This window comes from Apus apus, chromosome 17, assembly GCF_020740795.1.
Source record: "Apus apus isolate bApuApu2 chromosome 17, bApuApu2.pri.cur, whole genome shotgun sequence".
NCBI classification, from domain to species: domain Eukaryota; kingdom Metazoa; phylum Chordata; class Aves; order Apodiformes; family Apodidae; genus Apus; species Apus apus.
In genome coordinates this window covers 6,652,188-6,672,836 of record NC_067298.1, presented here as the reverse complement: position 1 = coordinate 6,672,836, position 20,649 = coordinate 6,652,188, and the positions used below count along the sequence as shown (strand labels likewise).

At 38.8% G+C, this 20,649-nt stretch overlaps 1 protein-coding gene across 2 annotated transcripts; it reads right to left on the bottom strand.

Moving 5' to 3' along the window:
* Positions 1 to 1,550: 1,550 nt before the first annotated feature.
* Positions 1,551 to 20,064, bottom strand: LUC7L3 (LUC7 like 3 pre-mRNA splicing factor). 2 transcript variants are annotated; one of them, XM_051634648.1, is made up of 12 exons: positions 19,866 to 20,063; positions 13,479 to 13,545; positions 12,753 to 12,792; positions 12,399 to 12,543; positions 11,614 to 11,688; positions 11,420 to 11,524; positions 10,203 to 10,364; positions 9,232 to 9,515; positions 8,526 to 8,686; positions 3,550 to 3,690; positions 3,339 to 3,444; positions 1,551 to 2,002 (listed from the first exon to the last, which is right to left on the bottom strand). In XM_051634648.1, the coding sequence occupies exons 1-12, from the start codon at positions 19,962 to 19,964 to the stop codon at positions 1,990 to 1,992; spliced, it is 1,398 nt and encodes a 465-aa protein (XP_051490608.1). In that variant the 5' UTR covers positions 19,965 to 20,063; the 3' UTR covers positions 1,551 to 1,989. The 2 variants fall into 2 exon arrangements, with proteins under 2 accessions (XP_051490608.1, XP_051490607.1); XM_051634647.1 differs by having other exon boundaries at positions 1,551 to 3,444; positions 19,866 to 20,064.
* Between the last annotated feature and the right edge of the window lie 585 nt (positions 20,065 to 20,649).

The following is a 20,649-nucleotide window of genomic DNA, read 5'->3' as shown; positions in this document are numbered from 1 at the left end:
CCTACATTTCTTCCTTTTTTAGAGGGTGGAGGGTACAACAAGAGGCACTCTAGAGCAGGCAGGATGGTCTTAACATTTTAATACAACTTTGAAAAATTATAGTCCAGTACATTTTTCACACCCAACAGAAGACTGTCAAGTTGTCAAAACCAGTATGGAGAATGCATGTAGGAGGTGCTTACTTAAATAAGCTTAGCATTCCTAGAAATCTAAGGCAGTATTTATCCTGAGCTCAAGCTCTGAAGACGACACTTCTCACACAGATTAATCTATTGTGGAGATGTTCATTACAGTCAAATCTCAAGGCAGGCACTAGAAAGGTACTGAATGCTCTGATAGAAGGAAGTTTTCCTTTATCTTCAATGCACTAAAGAGTATACTGTCAGACACGTCAGAACCTGAATTCCAGTCCTATGTACTTGCAAGGTACCTAATTTTATCATTTATACCTCTGCAAAATCAGGAAGGGAAAATGCTAGTCCTATACAAACACGTACCATGGAAGGTCAGGACCAACCTTTCAGCCTCTGGAAGAAGTAACACATCCAGGCAGTACCTGAATCATGTCTCTTATGCACGTTTCAAAAGGAACAGGTGTTTATGCAATGTCCATAATTAGAACTTATTTCTAATTTTGCTTCCTCCTACTGGCATTAGTTTTTCTTGGTTTTAAAAAAAACCTGCCACACCATCTCAATTCCCTGTGCCCCTGTATGGGTGTCTGCTTTAGAAAGATGTAAGTCAAAAAAGGGAACATGGCTGTCCTGTCTGCTTGTGGTATTGCTCCTTAACAAAAGCCAGCACTCTTTCACAGAGGGACCAACATGAGTGCCTTTCCACAGTCTGAAGATAAAAGGCACACCAAAATGAGAAGGAGCAAGTTACAATAGCGCCTTGTCTATGTGTGACTTCAGTGAACATGTGTGGTCAAGTCCTGAATACTAATATGAAGGATAATGCTTTTATTTTTAAAAAAAGTCAATTCAATGCCTTACAGACATAGTACTGACGTACACTTCAGTCTCTGCTGCAGACTAGTACACTTTGCAGTTCTCTTCCAACAGGAACTATAATGCCTGCACTGCAGCTTCACACAAAAGCATAAGGCACATCTCTTTTCCCTTGTAACATGCAGACTTGTGCGTGTCTACCAACCGCACACAGTGGTTAACTAATATTCCAAACCGATACTACAATGTAAGGAGTCTGATGGCTCATCTCAGCAATAGCATCTTTCTGATAATGCTGTGAAAGTCCAACTGCTTTATAAAGACCCAACACCTACATTTTTATTGCAAGATTTCTATACCTTCTTAATCAAGCGCAGCATAAGCTGTACTTTTTAGGGGACACAAATCCAACAGCCACCTAGAAGCTGAAAAAGTAAGCTTGAAATGAAGCACTAACTGAGGGCACAAAAAAACTCAAACCCACAAACACCACAGAATAACTAAGCATCCAAATTAATGGACTAAGCTTGAAGACGTAAGTAGATTTATTAGGAAAGAAACTTATTTAATATTAAACGTTCAATGACAGAGACAATCAAATTTGTAACAGAAATTCAAAGATACTTTATTTCCATTTCTTGGATATCAAGAAGCTAGGAATAGCTTAGTTGTAAAAATGGGATTTGTTTTAGTTCGATTCACACAAATACTAAACATTTATTCTTGTGTTTTAAAGTCCAAGAATGAAAACTTGCAATTAAACACTGAGCAAGCCATGTGTTCAGGTTACGTTGGTTTCTTATCTTAAAAAGTCTTAAAGAAAAAAAGGATACAGGACTTATATTCTCAATAGCATATGTGCTATTATCAACACATCTTTCTGAACTCTGGGAGGAAACACCAGTCCTGACTTAAATTTTATAAAAAAAAAATATTTCTAATTCAACTTTATATTTTTCTATGCCACTACAGCTTTCTTTCACCTCATTTTAAAGCAGATCTTCAGTTTAAGCTGTCTTCCCCTGTCTTCGCAGAGTCTTCACGTTGTAGTCCTATAATGCAAAATTTTGGGAAAACAGACAATTAGACAGCGTTAGGAGCATTTATTTTACCATTTCTATATATTGGCCCAGTTGTTAGCTGTCATCTTAACTCTACAAAAATGTCAACATTGAACATGACTGGCTTTAGAAGCAATAGTGTAGCATTAATGGTTTAATAATCAACATTAAGTTTAATAATCAACATTATGAGTTCCTAGCATAAATAATAAAACTACATTAGCAATTTATGTTGCAAGAAGCTCATTATCAGCTGTACTCTCCATTGTTATTCCTTATTTCAGGAATACAACTACAGACCTTCTGTAAGAAAGCTATGTCAAGAGTGAGGAAAAAACTTCAAGTTTTCCTTTTAATACAGTATTTGTATTTCCTATTGTTTGGCTGTTTCATTTCCAACAGTTTTTCAGCACACATTCTTGCCATGAACATTGTAATCATCTGGTGGCATCTGCCTTTGCATTTACATTTGCCTTAGAAGCTTGTTATCAGCCACTCCTCTGTATTATGGCTGACTGCAAATTCTCCTACACAGTAGGAAATATTAAACACATACCTCTTAAAGACTTGAATTGCATTGAAAGTAACAAGGCGGTTATTATGTAGTGTTTATTGCATTTTAAACTCTTTAAAGATATCTAATTCTGGGCAGCACTGCATCCCTACACACAGTCGAAAGAAAATTCCATTCTGTTAACATCAGATGTACAGTATTCACACAATACACAAAAAGTCCTTTTCACTATCTTGAAAATCAAAAACACAACAGTAAGCTTAAAGATTACAGGCAACAGCATTCAAACATGGATGTGGGTAGAGAAAGGAGTACCTGGCATGAGTACCTGCTTAGTTTGACTGAATCCTTGATTTTTAATTTGGCTTTTCATGGGCCGCTCACAACACCAACGCTGTGTGAGGTATGGTAGTCAGCTGCAATAATTCATAAACCCTACACTTCCATCAATCCAATGCTACTGGCTCTCGAGTTACAGAACAAACTGCATTAGAATGCAAGGCAATAAAGCAAAAAAAAACTAGAAACATCCTCGACAAAGAAATACTAGCAGTTTATATGAAAACAAAAGTAGTCCAACATGTGCCTCAAACATTAAGTATTAAAGCAAAAGTTTCTGCTCATGTACCAACACAATATGGACTTAAATACAAAAACAGTTCAACTTTTTTTTTTAAAAACGATAACAAAATCCCTAAAAATAAAAAAGGATAATTAATTTTTCTATGGTGGCTATATTACAAATATGTCCCAAAGAGGCACACTAATGGGGGCACGAGTCTGCTACAAAAGAGCTGAGACAAAACAATGTACCTCAAAATGTTTTGCAGGACTACACTGTCATTTCCTTCAGAAGGTGCTTTAGTATGTCTTCTTACTTGGCTTAGTTCCATCTTCATCTGTGCATACTTACGCTGCACTGTTAAACAGTAACAAAAAGCCCTAATCAAAGTTTGAAATAATGCACTTACCTCTGTCTGATCTGAGGTCATATCAGATCAGTTTTAATTGGACTGAGTGTCACCTTCAGATTTAATGTCTTCACTGGTCCCATTGACCTCATTCTTAGTATCACTCTCCTTCGAGTCTGTATTTGTGTCTTCACTCTGTTTTTCTCGACTACTGGACTTCATACTACTTTTTTTATCATCAGATCCCCTCTTTTCTGCCATGAAAGAAGACATTGACCATGGATTTCAAAGTAAAAACAAACATTGCACATGTGAGATATACATTGCATAAAAAAAGGGTAATTACTTTCTATAGCAATAACAGTAATACTCAAAGTTACAGAAATAGCCTTCAGACTACCATGCTGGAATGGAGAGGGAACAAAAAAAGGTCAAAGGGGACAGTACAGGGTGGGGAAGAGAAAGGACAGATCTCCTAACAGAGACAGCTACTCAGCTGTCTGTTGAACTGCACAAATTTGAGGTGAAGAGGCAGTCAAGAAGTTAAGAAAATGTGTAATTATGGTGCATGGCTTCCTTACTTGTGGGGGACTCTTCTTGGTCCCAAGTTTTAGTTTATGATGCATATAGCCTTGGCTGGTTTACAGTTCTCGTTAAAAATTGTTCTTGAGAAAACAATCAGAAAACAGTGATGGGACAATGCACCACTGTATAATCAAAGAGATCAATACTTGCCAATTAAAAAAAAAACTAGCAGGCCGAGTTAACAAGCAATATTAAGCACCACTAGCTTTGAAGGTGTGGGTCTCAGTGACAATCAACATTTACCGTACAGTATGTCACAGAAGCTGCACACTTGCCGTTATTAATTCTCAATTTTATAAAACCAGCATTCAGTCATAATCCACTCATTAAGAAGGTCTGGGATGACAGTTTGGAAGATATATAAAAAGCACTATTTTCCAAAGGTTAACGAACAGCAAGATGGGATGGACCCCAAAGTTTCATCATGAATTGGAAAGCTGACTGAAAAGTTTGCTACACTGCTGAAAAACTCATCTTTTCCTCAATAATCTTCAAAGAAGGAAGGAAGCCAGAAGTAAAAATATTTCCACAGGAAGAAAAACATTCTGCATTAGAGCTGCATGTCTCATCCATAAATTCAGTATTTGCAAATTTAATATCAACTCTTTCTGTATTATTTCACACCATAATATTCAACCTTTGATCAGTAAAGACACTTTGAAGAGGAAAAAAAATATCTGAAAAACCAACTTCTCAGATGTCATCATATAGAACAACATTCATGATCTTTTTTCTGATTATTCCCTGCTATCCAAGCAATTAAAATAAATAATATAAATATATATAAATATATATATATATATATTATATCCCAAACAGGAGCACACAGATAAAACACTCTGAAAAAGCTACTTTAAATAATGTTATCACCTAGACTGGCATAAGACACTTTTATATTCCAAAAGACAAAGCAGAAATTAAGCTTTAAAAGAGAAGCAACATCTCAACTTCTTTGTTTTAAAACAGACCACCAAAGGGAGGGGAGAAGCCCCCACACAGAAATGAGGGCAACTGCCTACTGAACACTACTACTGAGACTTCACCTGAAGCAGCACACCCAGTACATGGTGCTTGGAGAAAGCACACAGTGATGTCAAAAGACTAACTGAAGAACTGATAATTTTGTATCTGTCTGCCCTCAGTTTTCCAACTCCGCAGGTAGATTGCACTCTAACTAACCTTGTCAAAAAGTCTTCTTTTTGTGTCTTATAGGTATCTCCGATGCACACGTAGATCCACTGAGGAATAGTAGTCTTGTTTCCCCGCAGAGGACTAGTAGTCAGTCCAATAATCTTATCTTCTGTCCTATGTAGATATGGTAGATCTTAATAGCCCTATGGATGTGCAGTGTGCAGGGGTTTGTTTGTCTTGCTTGATTCTCAAATTTTGTCAGGAAGGATAATTTTGTTTAAGGTTAAAAAGCTACTAACAAACTGTGGTATGAAAGATGGAACTCCTCTAAAACCTTTAAGCAGAACTGAGAAAGTGTATTTAACAAATAGTCCAATAACTGAACTTCTTTCAAGTCCTGCAGTATCTGCAAGCAGTTAAGTTCCTCCACTGTATTTTCAATCTGTAAGATTTCTTTCTTTAAAAGCACATACAATTAGTTTCCTCTTAAAACTGTGTATCTTAGTTCAGCTATAATGACATAATATTGACTTTGCTTACTGATTCCACACATGCACACTCTTCTGATTGAGTTTGTGTGGGCAACTGAGATATATTTTGTGAGAATTCTTACCAAGATAACATGAATGGTTTTACTGTTCAGAGAATGCAAAAATTATACAAGCATCATATCTAGTATTACTGAGGGTTTGGGTGCCCTGAGAGCATTTGCTGACATTTAGTCATTAACATGAAAACAAAATTTCAGACATAATTATTTTTATGTAAGTATATGAATCCAGATTTAGGAAGGAAAAGAGCCAAGCTGAAGTAGCCTGGAGGCATGTTCCAGTATTAACCTTTCATAAAGTGAAGATACTTGCAGAACACATTTTTCTCCTCTTAAAAAAGCCTCCTATTTATTATACCTACTCTGTAGTTTACGTGAAGAAGCAGTTGTGTTCTGCTGGCTTCTATTAAACTAATGCTCAGCTGGTGTTTATGGCTGGCAGGCTCTCTCTTTCAGCAAACATGTCCCTTCACGAAATGTGAGTCAGAAATTAAGTGTCTCCATTTTTATATTACACTTTTTTCTTACAATCTTAAAGGTTGCTGTATTCCACAGTATCTTAATGAACAAGAAAGAAGCCAGGACTTCTGAATTTTACAAGTATGGCACTAATTTTAGTAGGCAATTCTTAGGCAGCCGTGCCTTGCTTTTTTTCCTGTTAAGATTCACATTTATAAAGCAGTTTGAGATTTCAAGACGAAAGGCACTACCTTGAGTAGCTACAGCCAGCCCCTTTTGCAGATCAATGGTTTATATAAAGACAACTAGATTCTGAATCCAGTAATCCCAATGGAGCAAATGTCCTAACTTAAGTCTTATCTTCTGTGTTCCTTCTTTTAGTGCAGACAGTACAGCAGGTAGCCAGCCACTCTTCAGATAGATTAACCTCTAAAGCCTTCTCCTTAAATACCTAAAATGCACTGCAAACATGAGGATGTAATGGTGTTTACAGCTAAATACAGTTAAAATACTACTGGCTTGGGGTTTTTTTATCCTTTTTTACATTAAAGATTTTCCCAACAATGGGAAAAAAACAAAACTTCTTCAGCATTACAGTCCTGCTCGAAGGGCCTCTTTGTGTTTCTACAAATGTTACGATTACAGAGTCAAAAAAAGTCATGGATTTTCCCAGGCAGAATTTTTCATCACAGCATCACCACACTGTTCTCATTTCTGGGGGAAGAAAGTAGCAAGCAGCAAATAAAATGGCCAGTGAGGAAATCAGTCAAGTTAAAACTAAAAATACTGAGATGCTGAAGAAAGTTCACTAGGTCCTCTATTTAGGGAAGGATTAAGGAAAGAACTGAAAAGCCATTAAGCTAAAAAACAGACCAAATTTGAATAAATAAGAACACAATTATTCATATGCATAGATACACACAAAATACTAAATAGGACATTCTTGTCTAAGTACCAGAAATCTGTTCATAAAGTAGGCAAAAAAGGCACAATATCAGGTAGGAATAAAGTAACTAATGGACATATACAGGCTACAATACTGATCAGAGTTTAAAAAACTATGCATCAGTTTCACTGCCAATGAGCAAGCAGCAAAAAAACACTTGTGTATAAAGGGCAAAGCAAAATGAGAGAAGAGTCAATACTAAAAATGCACTGTAGTATAAACCAGAAAAACTAAACCCGTCAGGCAAGAAAAATACACGAATCATTACCAACATTTTGGGAACTAGTTGGCTGGATAAATATGGGAAAGGGAAAATAAGAAGTAAGGCCTGCGAACAGGCCCATGCACAGAAACATGCACATAACACCCTTCATTCCAGAGAACCTCAGAAGTACCATAGAAAGGCAACAGAATTTCATCCATTACTGATGGTCAGCTCTAATAATGAAGTGGGGTGGCTGTTTCAGACTGGACATTAATCAGTGCCCCAACAGAGCCAGCAGTTTAAGCCAGAAATTAGTATTACATTCCTCCAGAAGTTTCACAAGACTTTTAAAGGGGGAAATTTAGGATTAACAGTGAATTAGTGTCTTTTCACAGAATGTGAATCTGTAGTGTTCTCTCTGTAGCTCTTTTTAATCCTACTTAAAGGTGAAGCCTTTGATGAAGCAGTGAGTCACCATCAATGCTGTTGTACTGCTATAAAAGCATTCCAAGGACTAATACAGCATTCCTTTGAGACTCACCTGATCACTGACAAAGCAATTCTCCATTTAAAAAAAGAAACAACAACAAAACAACAAAGAGGAAAGATGGGGGGGAAGCAGGAGACTGGGAAGAGGGCATGAAATATAAAGCATCACAGAAATTCTGCAAGATTTGTCTTGGACTACATTCATAGATCAGAAAAAAAAACTTAAAAGAATTGCTAAAGGAAAATAAAGGAAACATGGTAAAGAAGTAATAGATGGCACAGGTGAAAAACCAGCTATCATCTTCCACGAAACACATACCAGCAAAGGGTAATTACAGAAGTGTCTGCTAACAGTAGGAATAGAAAATATTAACTCTTACAAAAATGCAATAACAGGCTTATGTTTTTCTAAAGGTAAACAGTAAACAGGTCTTAAAATGCGTCAAAATCCTTGCACGCTTCATTTGCAAAGTGGTAAGCTTTTCTTAACTACTGTACCAGATAAGAAGTGGACACAAGGGTATATGCATGCACACACATGAAATTAACTGGAATGAACAAAATGCTTCTAATCGGTTAACAGCAACACACAGTTTATAAAACCACATCTGATTTGATGCCAGGAGACTTCAGTCACTCACTGAAAGACTGAAAAAGCTTTTGGACTTGAAGGAAAGATTAGTTTTACAACTTGATATGAACTCAAGTCTTCACATAAACATACCTTTTTCTTTGGACTTCCTGTCTTGTTCCCTCTCTCTGCTTTTGCTTCTGTGCTTGTAGGATTTCCGATCCCGGCTTTTTGATCGCCTCCTGTCCCTGCTGCGAGACCTATGTTTCCTTTCTGATCTATCATGACTTCTGCTTCTTCTTCGGTCACGACTCCTGAAGTAACGTTCAGAGAAAATTTCAAAAATGTCATTGTCAACTGGTATTTTCTAACTCAGAAGCTAAAATAGCAAACCACTAGCGCTTTCCAAGACATTGAATATATGCAGAAAAAAACCCAACTGAAAACAAGCCTTAGCATACTGTGTATAAATATTTCTCAGTAGGTAAAACCTGGGTTCACATTGCCTTCTTCACTCAAACATTCAAACACACAGCTTAAAAATATCTACTACTACGAATTAAACAACTTAAGGAAAAAACAATATAAGAGCCTGTTCTTTGGGAGCATTTGTCTACTCAAAGCTCCCTCCACTTCCATCACAATGATGCCATCTCCTTCCAATAATAGAGGAGTCAATGAAAATGCAGAAAAGCTTGCTTATCTTTAGAAACAGTAGAGTATGTCTTCACTTAAGAGGTGAGAACAGTGAAGTTAAGACATCAGTGATGTCTTAGGCTAACAGATCAAGTCCCCACAATACTTTACCACTTTGGAAAGTTACATGAAAATACTTACACACACACACACACACACGTACCTGCTCCGCCTTCTTTCTCTGCTTCTTGATCTTTTGTGGTCTCGTGAGCGGCTGCATCTTCTGTCAGATGTTCTGCTTGAATGTCTACTCCGGGAGCGACTCCTTTTACGTCTCTCTCTGTCACGAGCCCTCTCTTTTTCCTTCTCTTCCTCTTCACGTCGTCTCTTCCTTTCCCGCTCTTCTCTTTCCCGTTCTCTCTCTTTCTCTCTCTCTTCTCGTTCTTGTTTCTCTTTTTTTAACCTTTCATCACGGTCAGGTTCTTCTGTTCTTTTTCTTAACTTTTCCTTTAAAAGGCCAGAGAAAGAAATTCAGATTACTCAAGATAAATAATTCATTATAACTTAGTTTAGACATTCTGAGGATGTAGAAGCCATTTCAGATTTTTTCTTACAAAGGACAGTCTACATAGAAGTACTTTCTAAAATCCCTGAAACAGCAATTATTGGTGTTGCAGAATTTTATTGCTTGTCATTCTCACAAGGACACAGGCCACACAACAGTTCTTTACAAAGGGCCACAAGAATTTCCCACCTGAATTGTATCTAGTGTAATCACGTATGACAGTGTCGGTGCAAGCACACTACTAAATGTGCAGTAAGATTCTATTTTATTTTCTTTTAACATCTTTTGAAGTTAGATTCAGACTAGACATAAGAATTTATTTTTTTTTTATGAGGGTGGTGAAAACTGGCATAGGTTGCCCAGAGAGTTGGTAGATGCCCCATCTTTAGAAACATTCCATGTCAGGTTGGATGGGCTCTGAGCAACCTCATCTAGTTGAAGACGCCCCTGCTCTTGCACGGGGATTGGACTAGCTGATCTTTAAAGGTCCCTTCCAACTCAAACAATTCTGTGATTCTATTATCTTTGAAATTTTTCATGCACTTGAGAAAAACCACTGGGCAGCTTTTTGTTTACCACAGGAAGACTCCAAGCAATTTTTTATGTTCAGTAACTGAAGAGATACTTACTTTTAAATCTTCTACAGTAGCTTTTATTTTGGCATAGCCCATGTGCTGCTTTCCCATCAAGTGGTCATCTACCCTGGACTGTGCATCTCCTACAATTAAAAAGGCTCCACAAACTTCACAAACTTCCATTTGCTTTTCTTGGGCTGCAAAGCTCTCAATTGTCTGCAAAAACATTTGATAAATCAGAAGGAAAGTTTCAGCCAGAAGCCAGTGAAGAACTTCACTGCTACTGCTGTCAAATCCTGGGCACTAGTGAAAGCTTAAAGCCGTAACTGCGAGCTTTGCCTTCAGAGCTGGGCTGCACACACCTGTTCATCTGAGCCAAAAGGAAACAGTCAATTTGAAAACACACAAAACAAACATTATTCCTCAGTGCAAAGGATTAATATGTATACAGCCATATCTGCAGCTTCCTTGCAACCTCAGGATTAAGGAAAACAAAAAAGTTTTCACTTAAGATTTCTTTTTGGCATCAACTGAAACGTCTGGAGCTGCAGAACAGTGATGGAATATGTCTCAAGGAATGAAAAGGCTAGAATATCACAGGAAGAAACACCAAAAAGAATGTTGGGCTTCTATTTAAAAGGATGGTGGTGAAATTAATTCACTGTTTCAACAGACATCAAAGAAATACACCGAAATGTCAACATAAGCCCAAGTGATTATTGCTGTGCAATATTCATGAATCACACAGTATGGACACAAACACTATTGTCTGCAACATTTAAGAACTTTTAAAAAATTAAATAGGAATCACAATTTGAGCAGATTATTAAACACCAAAATATGATGTATAAACATAAGCTCATTTTTGTTGACAGGAAGTTGCTATTTAAAACATCCTGGCTTCTGCAGCTCTCAAAGTCAGACACGGCTCTAGCCAGAGCTCTAACATGACAGCTTTCTGAAACCCAGTCAGATTGGTAGTTCAGTGAAATAATGTTGTGGAGGCTACACAGCAAAGTTTAACTGAGACTGCAATAAGATGCAAGCTCACCTCTAGAACTTCTGTGTAAGTAATTTCATAATTTGTGTGCATGAAACCCAATCTCAAGGTAGCACGTGAAATCAATGCACAGATTTACACATTTAAATGTCATGTTACTGTCTAATAAATACTGCATAGAACTTGCATGCCTTCCATGTAAGGTTATTAATTATGTACTGTTGCATCAAATATTGAAATATGTCTGACAGAACTACAACATATTACTTACTGAAGTTGTAGACCTCAGCAATTCTCTCTCTTCCTTTAACTGTTCAACAAGTTTCATCATTCCTTGTGCCTCTTCCACCTTCCCTTCTGAACCCAGTTCTTCAATCTAAAGGATTATAAAAAAAATTCAACTATAATTTTTAATCAAGTAACATAAGAATGAGATCACTCTTACAGGGGGTAAGAAATCCTCACCTGTTGTAGAAGTACATCAATTTTGTCAGTTAACACTTGAATCTTCTCTTCATTTTTACCAGTAGGTCCTGCTCCCTGCCAAACAGTACAAGTAGGGTTTTTAATTGGTTTTGTTAAAATTGGTTTAAGTTAAAATAACTTAGAACACATTAATATGTCTTCTCCTATTCCAAAGACACTTCAAGAATAACTTTCTCTTGCCTCTCTTCCTATGAAGGCCTACTAGTAAGTCTAGTCTTAACATAAAACTCCTCACAGCCTCCTTCACTCCTACTGAGTGAAGCAAGTTCCAGTCACACTAATTCCTCCTAAAACAACAAAAACATTCAAGGCTCTGGACCATAAAAGGTATGATTCCTGAATTCAAAGTCCTAAATTTAAACTCTGAAGCTGCCATGTAGCTATTGCATATCTTTGCAGACACTCAAGTATAACTTAGAATTCCATGGACTCTGAAATTTAACTTCTGAGCAAAATGCAGAAGAATCTGACTTCATCCGAAAAGCACTTGTTAGTAATGTCCCTCTTTGGCTGCCAGAATACATCTCTATACATTTGCTCTACTCCACAGTCATTAAGCTCTCTTGAATGGACACTGTCCACAGCTCCTTCTGAAGCAACTGCACTTTGCACAGAACTAATTAGGGCAGCAAAAAGGAGCAAGGTTACCCGAGCAGTCAGGAAGCTCCAAGAGCACAGTTACTGCTCCGAATCCATCAGGGGACAAGAAGACATGAAGATGCTATCTAGAGGAAAAATTGCATCAATGATTCTTCCAGACTCACCCCAGAAGACTGTTGATTCTGTGACAGTGCCAAACGAGCATGGCCTCTTCGAATCCTGCGTTCTACCTCTGCAAGTAAGCTTTGCAAATAGCGCAGGAAGTCTCTTTCATAGCCCACTTTCATAAAACGAGAGCTCTTCTCGTATCTGGTTAAAATATTTTAAAAATGAAAGCTCACATCACTCCCTAATATATGAAAAATCAACAAAACTGGCAATGTTATACATTCTTGCTCAAGGTAAGAAAATATGATACATTTAAATAAATGTTTACATAAATAGAAGAGCAATTAGTTTCTTGTTTTTTTTAATGTCAAGCATTACTAGAAACACTACATGGCAACCAACACACTTACTGTTTACGTAGATTTTCATCATGAATTTTTTCACAAGGACCTAAAAAGACCACACAAAAAGTTTAACCTTGCATTCCTGAATGCTGTATTCACATTCCAACAGCATTTGTTTGTGCACCATGATTGAACAGAGCTATCAACACTTCCCAGGGACTTCTCTGCATGTCTTTCTACTGCCTTTGCTTGCAGTTTGAAAGACACATAAAAGAAAATAATGCCAATATGGTTTATTAATTATAAAACCAAAGGAGACTCTGAATGACATATGAAGGCTTCACAGAAAACAGGATTTTCAGATCAAGTTCCACATCAGTAAAATTACGCAAACAAATTAGTAACTTAAAACATCTGGGGCCCTTAAAAAAAAAAAAATTACATATAAAGAGTAATTTCACCAAGCACTTTCCAAGCTCTGGGGTTCTTTGTAATAAAGAACTGGCTACTTAAAATGCTGATCTTCAGAATAAAATTAGGAGGTATTTGGCCTGAGTTAATGAAGGTAATGATGTCAAAATTCCCCACCCTTCCTGGCCTATCAAACTCTTCAATGGACTTGGAAATTAATGCTAAGAAGTTTTTTTTTTCCCCAGTTACTGTCTCCAAACAACGTCATCCTCATACCATCACTTGAAAACTACTAGCAACCTAGAGATGGTCTTCATTAATACAAAAGTTCAATTGTAATTACATATAAATAAATAAATGTTACAAGACTTACAGACTTACCTAAATCAGAACGGGTATTCGTAAATAATTCAGCTGGGCAAAACCCACAAAGGTAGTATTTACAAACCTGACAGAGAAGAAAGAAACAGGCATCAATATTTTCCCTTGTGAATTAGTAATTTTAGGTAATCACTTCTATTTTCTAAAATACAGTGTAAAAATCCCCTTTACCTAAAGTTTTCTTTTTCCATTGCAATAATGATATTTCTTCATTTTACTGCTAAATATTTAAGATCACAGGAAAGTGCCATCTATTTGTAAATACAATACAGCATTTGGTATTTCCAAAGGAATGAAATAATATTTCACTATTAAAAACATCACTGTGAAATTCTGTAACTTTGAAAACCTACAAGGGGTCAGAGTTTCTGCCACAGAAGCATGAAAGCAAATTCCTCTTCGCTTGCTTCCATTTCTTCAATGCTGCTGGCTTGGAGAACAGAAGCCATCAGCATTCAACTGTAAGGTCCTGCCTCAAGGATTCTGATGTCAATTAAAAGACTTACTATACACAGTAACTATCCAAAAGCTTCCCCATTCCAATGCTTTAGAAAACATTCCTACTTCAAGTATGACATGCAAAGAGACACTGTATAGCTCTTGAGAAAGGCGGACATGACATTAATTTTAACCTGGTTTCCTGCCAACTAAAAAAGGGTTTGTTTTGTTTCTGCACAGCCTACTTGAACATGAGCAAGTCAGGCACTTTTTGATAACAGAAGTTAGAAAAAAAAACGACCTGTAAAAAACCCAAGCCAATAAATACTTAATATATGATGGGATAAACCCCGCTTTTGTTAAAAACTTTATTCACCCTCCCCCAGAAGCATGTCAATTTGGTTAGCTAGTCAGTTAGGTCAGTTCTTGAAGTTCCTAACACAGATATATCTCCTGTCTATACACGAGAACAGCCCAAAAGAGAAAATCAGAAACACTTTCACCATTAGCTTCATAAGCAATCTTTAATTAATTCTTCAATAGACCCTTCCTCTAGACATGCTTGCAGTTAACTAAAGTCGTCAGTCCAAAACTAGCCTCAACATTCTTCTAACATCTTTTATGTTACACCAGTTTCTAATATTTGGTAAATCTAATTATTGCTACTGCACATTACAACCCAGTTCTTATACTCACAACATGCACTGTGGACAAAGATTTATGACGTATTATCTCCCAAGACATATTTTTAAGTATTTTAACGTAAGGGGGTGAGAATAGAGACTCAAAACCTACCCCACACCAACACCCCACTGAAATGCCTCTGATACCAGCTGATCAAATTAGATCAGTCTTATTTATTTTTCCATGCTAACTGCCAGACTGCAAATCACCCTACTGAAGTTAGAACTGTACTGCCTGCTTTAGGGATTACACAGAAAAACAATCAGGCTTTCTACTAACAAACCATGGACACCAAAACCAAACAAACAAAAATCTCTTACTTGAATACTTCTCCCATGAGCCAGGTAAGGACACTGTGACATCTATCTGAAGCAATTTATCAAGAACAGTTAAGGAGACACTACACAAAATGAGTATTTTTTTTTTTCTCAGGAAGCAAGGAGAAAGTTACTGACAAAATCTGGTTTCAGAATCTGCTCTCTTCTCTGAAAGCTGCAATATCCTTTGTTTTAATAGCAAGTTGTTTCAGGGGAGCATTTTCTGGGATGAACTCCTGTACTAGTCAATAGAAATTTAATTTCTCTCTATATTGGCTTTCTCCTCCATTTTCTCATCCTCAGATCCAACTATGTGGGTCAGTGAAAACACATTTCTCCCAAAAAATTTTAGAAATGGATTAGTTAATTTCCTGAGACACAGGCAGCACTATAATAACAGTTTGACCACATTATGCTGTAAAGAGTTGCAGAACATCTTCTATCAGTTCAAAAATTATGAAAAATGGCCTGTAACAGTTTTGAAACAAGTAGCAACAACAGGAGCAAAGGAAAAGTTCTTAATGGCAGAAGTATGATAAAAGAAAAAACCCTCAGACCAACACTACAAATAATTAAAATTATTTTATGAAGCAGCACTGCCAGGAAAACCCTACTCTTATAAACTGCTGGTTATAGATAAAATTCATAGTAACCAATACAAAAATATACAGCATAAACATGTGTCACACACTGTATTATTTATATATTTAAAAAGCAACAACAGAACCCAAAAACACTCAAAGGCTGCAGTAAATTTTCTCGTAACTAGCTCTGGACACGACACCTAGTGAACTACATTTTCTCCTATGAAGCAGCCCTCAGAGAAATACACTAAAGTGGTTCAGACTAGTGTGTCTGCAGCATTTTTCTCCCATCTCATGCTCTTCAACAATTATCCCTCAACAGAAAAACAGTACTTGAGAGAATCTTGCAGAACCTTGAAAGATACCACAGGCTTAACTTCACTGTGTGGTACCTTGGCCTTGAAATGCTGTAGATGCCAGTCAGCTGCACTTAGGGTTGGTCTTAAGTAATCAATGATGAGTAAGAATAGAAAGGGTCAAGAAATGGCTGAAGCACCACAGAGCCATTAAAGGCCTGACAAGGAGGTGATATGCTTCAAACGGCATTACTCATCCACAGCTTATCAGACCACTGCACTTAGCCCAAGTCAGAAGTAATATGGAAATACAAAACAGAGCAGCAGGACGTTCAGTATCGATATTTACCTATGCTGGCAAAAAGAACTTGGTGCTTTTTGCCAAAGTCTTCTGATGACTCTGGAAGCCAGAAAGTGTAACAGAGAAGAATGTTATTGTCAACTACTGCAAGAGGATTAGCCATAGCTTGTGTCTAAAAGCCCTTAGGGTCTCACACTTTGCTACAAATCTAGAACAAACACAGACACTTGGAACTTTCTACTGCATATCAAATTCACTAATTCTTGAAATCTCTTGGAGGTGGGAAAGTAGAATCCTTCACTTCCAAGTTGACTAAGCTTACAGCAAGAATGGCTTGCTCTTCCAGAGTTTGTGAATCAAATAAAAACTTTCCTATAGAAACGAACTACTGACAGCTCTGTATCATTAATACTTCTACATTATGATGATGCTCTCTGCAAGAAATTATTTACTGATTAAGAAGCATCAGTATAACTGCAGTGAACAATTATGTAAGAAAATTCCATTAGGGAGGCAATTCCTAGTAAAAAGGCTAAGAATAAAATCCAGCAGGTTGTGTCTTATACAATAACAACTAGAAAATTCCTTCATACACGTAAGTTTCTTTAAACTATTAAAGGTCACATGCATCAGACATTTTAAGACCAATGCCCACCCACCCAAAACCAAACAAACATAAGCCCTACTCCCAAGCCCCGCTCTTAACAGATAACCTTCTAAAACAAGTAACCCCATATCACCTGGAGGATTAAGTTCTGAGATTCCATCTAGGTGCAAACCAATGTAAGTCTTTGGCATTAGAAAGTTTAGACAATTAGAAAGTTATTTGTCCATGACAGTTCTCCACCCTTCCACTGAATTTACCTGGAAGGAACCATCACAACTTCAAAGCCTTACACAAAGCACAGGCAGTCAACCTTGGACCCTCTTGTGCTACAGAACAGTCTCAGAACTTTTACACAATTGTTGTTTCCACATGAACTTGGTTTTGTTTAGGTGGCATATAATAGCAAGAATGCACGAATCAATAGTTACTACTCCAGAAATAAACTTTCTCTATGAATATGACAGTAAGTAGAAAAACTAAAATATATGATACTAATAATTTCCTCCTGCATACAAAACAGAAAGCCTTTATGCCAAAAAAATAGAATTGATCATCTAAGGACATGTTGTGATGCTCAAGTATACAGCAACTGGGACTTGTTTTTTTAAGATTCAAGGCTTTAATCATGTCCAAGTCTTCAAAAGCAAGACCTTAAGCTTTACAAAAGGCTTTATAATACACGATCAACATGTTCCATTGGAACTGCAAATAAATGCTCAGCTACCACACACTGCTTCCACACCTTCAAAACAACAAAGCTGCATCTTCCATACAGTTTTTGATATCCACCTAGGTGCAATTTACAAATTACAAATAGGAGATGAGCTTGTTTTGATAACCTTCCATGCTGAAATGCAACACAAAATCCTAAACTTTGACATAAGTACAACATGCTTATATGAACATGTAGCCTTGTCAATGTGTTTAATTTGACAAGAAATTACATTAGCATGTGCAGTTCATCTGAAAAGCAAAACAGCAGTCAAGCAGGTAAGTTAATGTTACTATTTGAGCCTTATCTTTATTTCCTGTCTTTTAAAACATGTCAGTATTGCAAGTTTAATCTTTAGGTGATGCAGGAAGTCAAACTGAAACCTAGTTTAACAGTGCTTTGTTTATTTTTTAATTAACACTTTAGTTGACTTCAGGAATCGATTAAAACATTCCTTTCAGAGAGGCTGCATTTAGTTATGGTCCTACAACCTTCAAAAACAGAAGCAGAGTAAACAGCAGCATTTCTTGCAAGACTGAAGGCTCAACCCTAAGTCTGTACATTTCCCACTGGCCTTAAGAGACAGGACAGCTCTCCACTTTATAAACTGCCGAAGAGGACTGGGAAAAGAGACAAGGCCCCGTTTTTCAATGCCAAAACTCAACAGCTTAGAGATAGATTCCTATGGTTATACTCTATCTCTGCAGTCTAAAATTGAAAAATGTGTTCATCTGAAGATGAAGAAAGCCATGTGAACTTGAATAAAGAGAATGAGGTAAATATACATATATTTATATATTTATCACCCTAAGAAATAAACCAAACCAATCTCCTTATCTGTTCTACCTGGACCAACATGGCTCAAGCCATTTACCTCATATTTTCAAACCTTATTTTGTGTTCAGAATCAAAACTGGACACCTACAGGAATAATGATATTTGGTTAATAAGAGAAGTCTAGAAAGATAATAGGAACATAATGAACACTTCCTGAACTCAAAATTACCTTACACTTGCAAAATCTAAGGTAAGATGGGTATCTGTCCTTATCTCACGCATTCCAAGATACATTCAACATGTATTAGCATCTTTTAAATGACATAACTCTTGCTGGAAAACGTGAAATTCCCACCTCTGTAATTCAGATGCAATTTAGAACAGCCCACCCTAGCAAGCATTTCTCTCTCCTCCCAATTCAACAACAGCCCAAGAAAATGCTAAGGGAGGGGAGGAGCTAAATGCTTTTTGCAGCTTAAACCGCAGAAATTCCTATCACACAGGTAATAAATGAACTGTTCTGTGACTTTCTTTTAGCATATACTGTCACTCAAACAACTGTATCATAATGAAAAATAAAAAAGGTGCTTCAGCAGAGTGTTCATCTCTCCTAAAGCAGCAGCGATAGGAACTTTAGAATTACCGTTTATATTTTGTGAAATAACTTACAATATGACTACAATGTATGTAACTGTCACTGTTCATTAAAACTCTGCCACACCTGGGGAGAAACCGCACTCCAAAACAGTACTTTTAAGAAGTCTTGTTTGAACTATTTATTGCAGAAAATTAATGAACCACCACATTAACAAAAAATGCGAAAGTACTACTAGACAACAGTATTGTTTAGGTTAGCCCCCTCCAGGAGCTGCAGAACTCCTTTGACTGAGAAAGTATGGAAGGAATCAATCTCCTCTTAGCAAAACCCTCAGTTTCAAAAGTCTTACGGTTCTTCCTTGTGCTACAGCCTCCAGTTACATCTGTGTATCTGTACCCTTCTGTTTCCTCCTCCAATGCAACGCTCAGGAACAGATCCAGAAACATTTGTCTTCCAAACTAACATCTGCCTCATCTCCCTTCATGCAAGCAGAATTCCACTACCATTTCACCCCCCGACACTGGTTTTCTTTTCCCCAACAGGAGATCTGAGCCACCAACAGGCCTCTTCAAAAAATACCCAACCCTATGCCCCTTTATCGACACTCCCTGGAGATCACGCCACGGCGAACACAACCTCTCCCCCGTGCGCTCAAACCCAAACACAAGGCCTCCCTCCTCCCTGCAGCCCAAACAACAGCGCAAGGCCTCTCACACCGCCTTGCTATGGGGGGGGGGGAGGGATCCTCCTCCCTCCCAGCCACTCGCTTCCTCCTCCTCATCTTGAGGCTCCGCGAGGTTCCCGCGCAACGCTCCGGGCCTAGCGCGCCATGCGGGAGCCCCGCAGCCTCGGGCTCCGCACCAAGGGCCCGGCCCGCAGCCCCGCCACAGCCCAGGGAACCCCCCCCTCCCTCGGCCGGCACCTCATCCCTTCCCACCACTCCCGTTGCTATCCCCGGACCAGGAGAAACTACAGGCCCGAACCCGCGGTCTGCCTCGCTACGACAAAACCCCGGCCCTGCGAGGGGGCCGGGAAGCAGGGAGGGAGGGGAGAGGCGGCTCCGCTGCACTCACGCTCTCATGGTCCCACCGCACGTTGCTGCGTTTCTCATCCGGGGCCAGGTTTCTGTCCCGGCCCATAAGCTCATCTAGGAGCTGGGCGGCCGATATCATCTTGTCCTCCTAGCCGAATCCCCCCCCCTGGCCAAAAAACCGGCTCCGCCGCCGCCTCCTCCTCCTCCCCGACCGGCCGCGCCGCCGCTCAGCCTGACAGAGACAAAATGGCGGCGCGGCGCTCGGCCCTGCCCACAATGCACCGCGCGCCCCAACCGCCTCTGGCGCCCGGAGAAGCGCGGGCACAGGCCGCTCCCCGCACCCCGGGGCCGCTCCCCGCACCCCGGGGCCGCTCCCCGCACCCCGGGGCTCCCGCAGCCGCCTCCCGGACAGCTGCTGGGCCGAGATGGTGGCGGGGAATAAGGGGGATGGGGAAGCAGGAGCCTTGGCGATGCTGGTCGCGGCTGCAGGCAGGACACGGGCGAGGGTCGTCGCTGTCCCCCCTGCTCCCTGGCAGGGTCAGAGGCACCAAACCCGTCCCTGGCGCACAGCGACCTTCCCCCAGAGCGCCTCCAGCAGTGGCTGTTCCTTCAGGAATTCCAGTGGCATGTCCGGGGGGAAAAACCACATCCCTCAGATCTAACCTAAATCTTACTGTTTGACGTTGGAACCAGCTTCTCATCTTGGTTTTTACTTTATACACCTGACCTTCTATCTCCTTTACTGAGTTTCACACACCAGCTTTCTCAATTTCTCAAAATAATTTTGAACATCCTGAGTGCAGGCAATGAATTACCTTTTTAAT

Coding starts and splice junctions, on each gene's coding strand:
- LUC7L3 (XM_051634647.1), bottom strand. CDS start 19,964: ATGATATCGGCCGCCCAGCTCCTAGATGAGCTTATGGGCCGGGACAGA. Junction 12,544..12,752: donor GATGAAAATCTACGTAAACA/GTAAGTGTGTTG, acceptor TATTTTAACCAG/ATACGAGAAGAGCTCTCGTT. Junction 11,525..11,613: donor TTGATGTACTTCTACAACAG/GTGAGGATTTCT, acceptor ATAATCCTTTAG/ATTGAAGAACTGGGTTCAGA.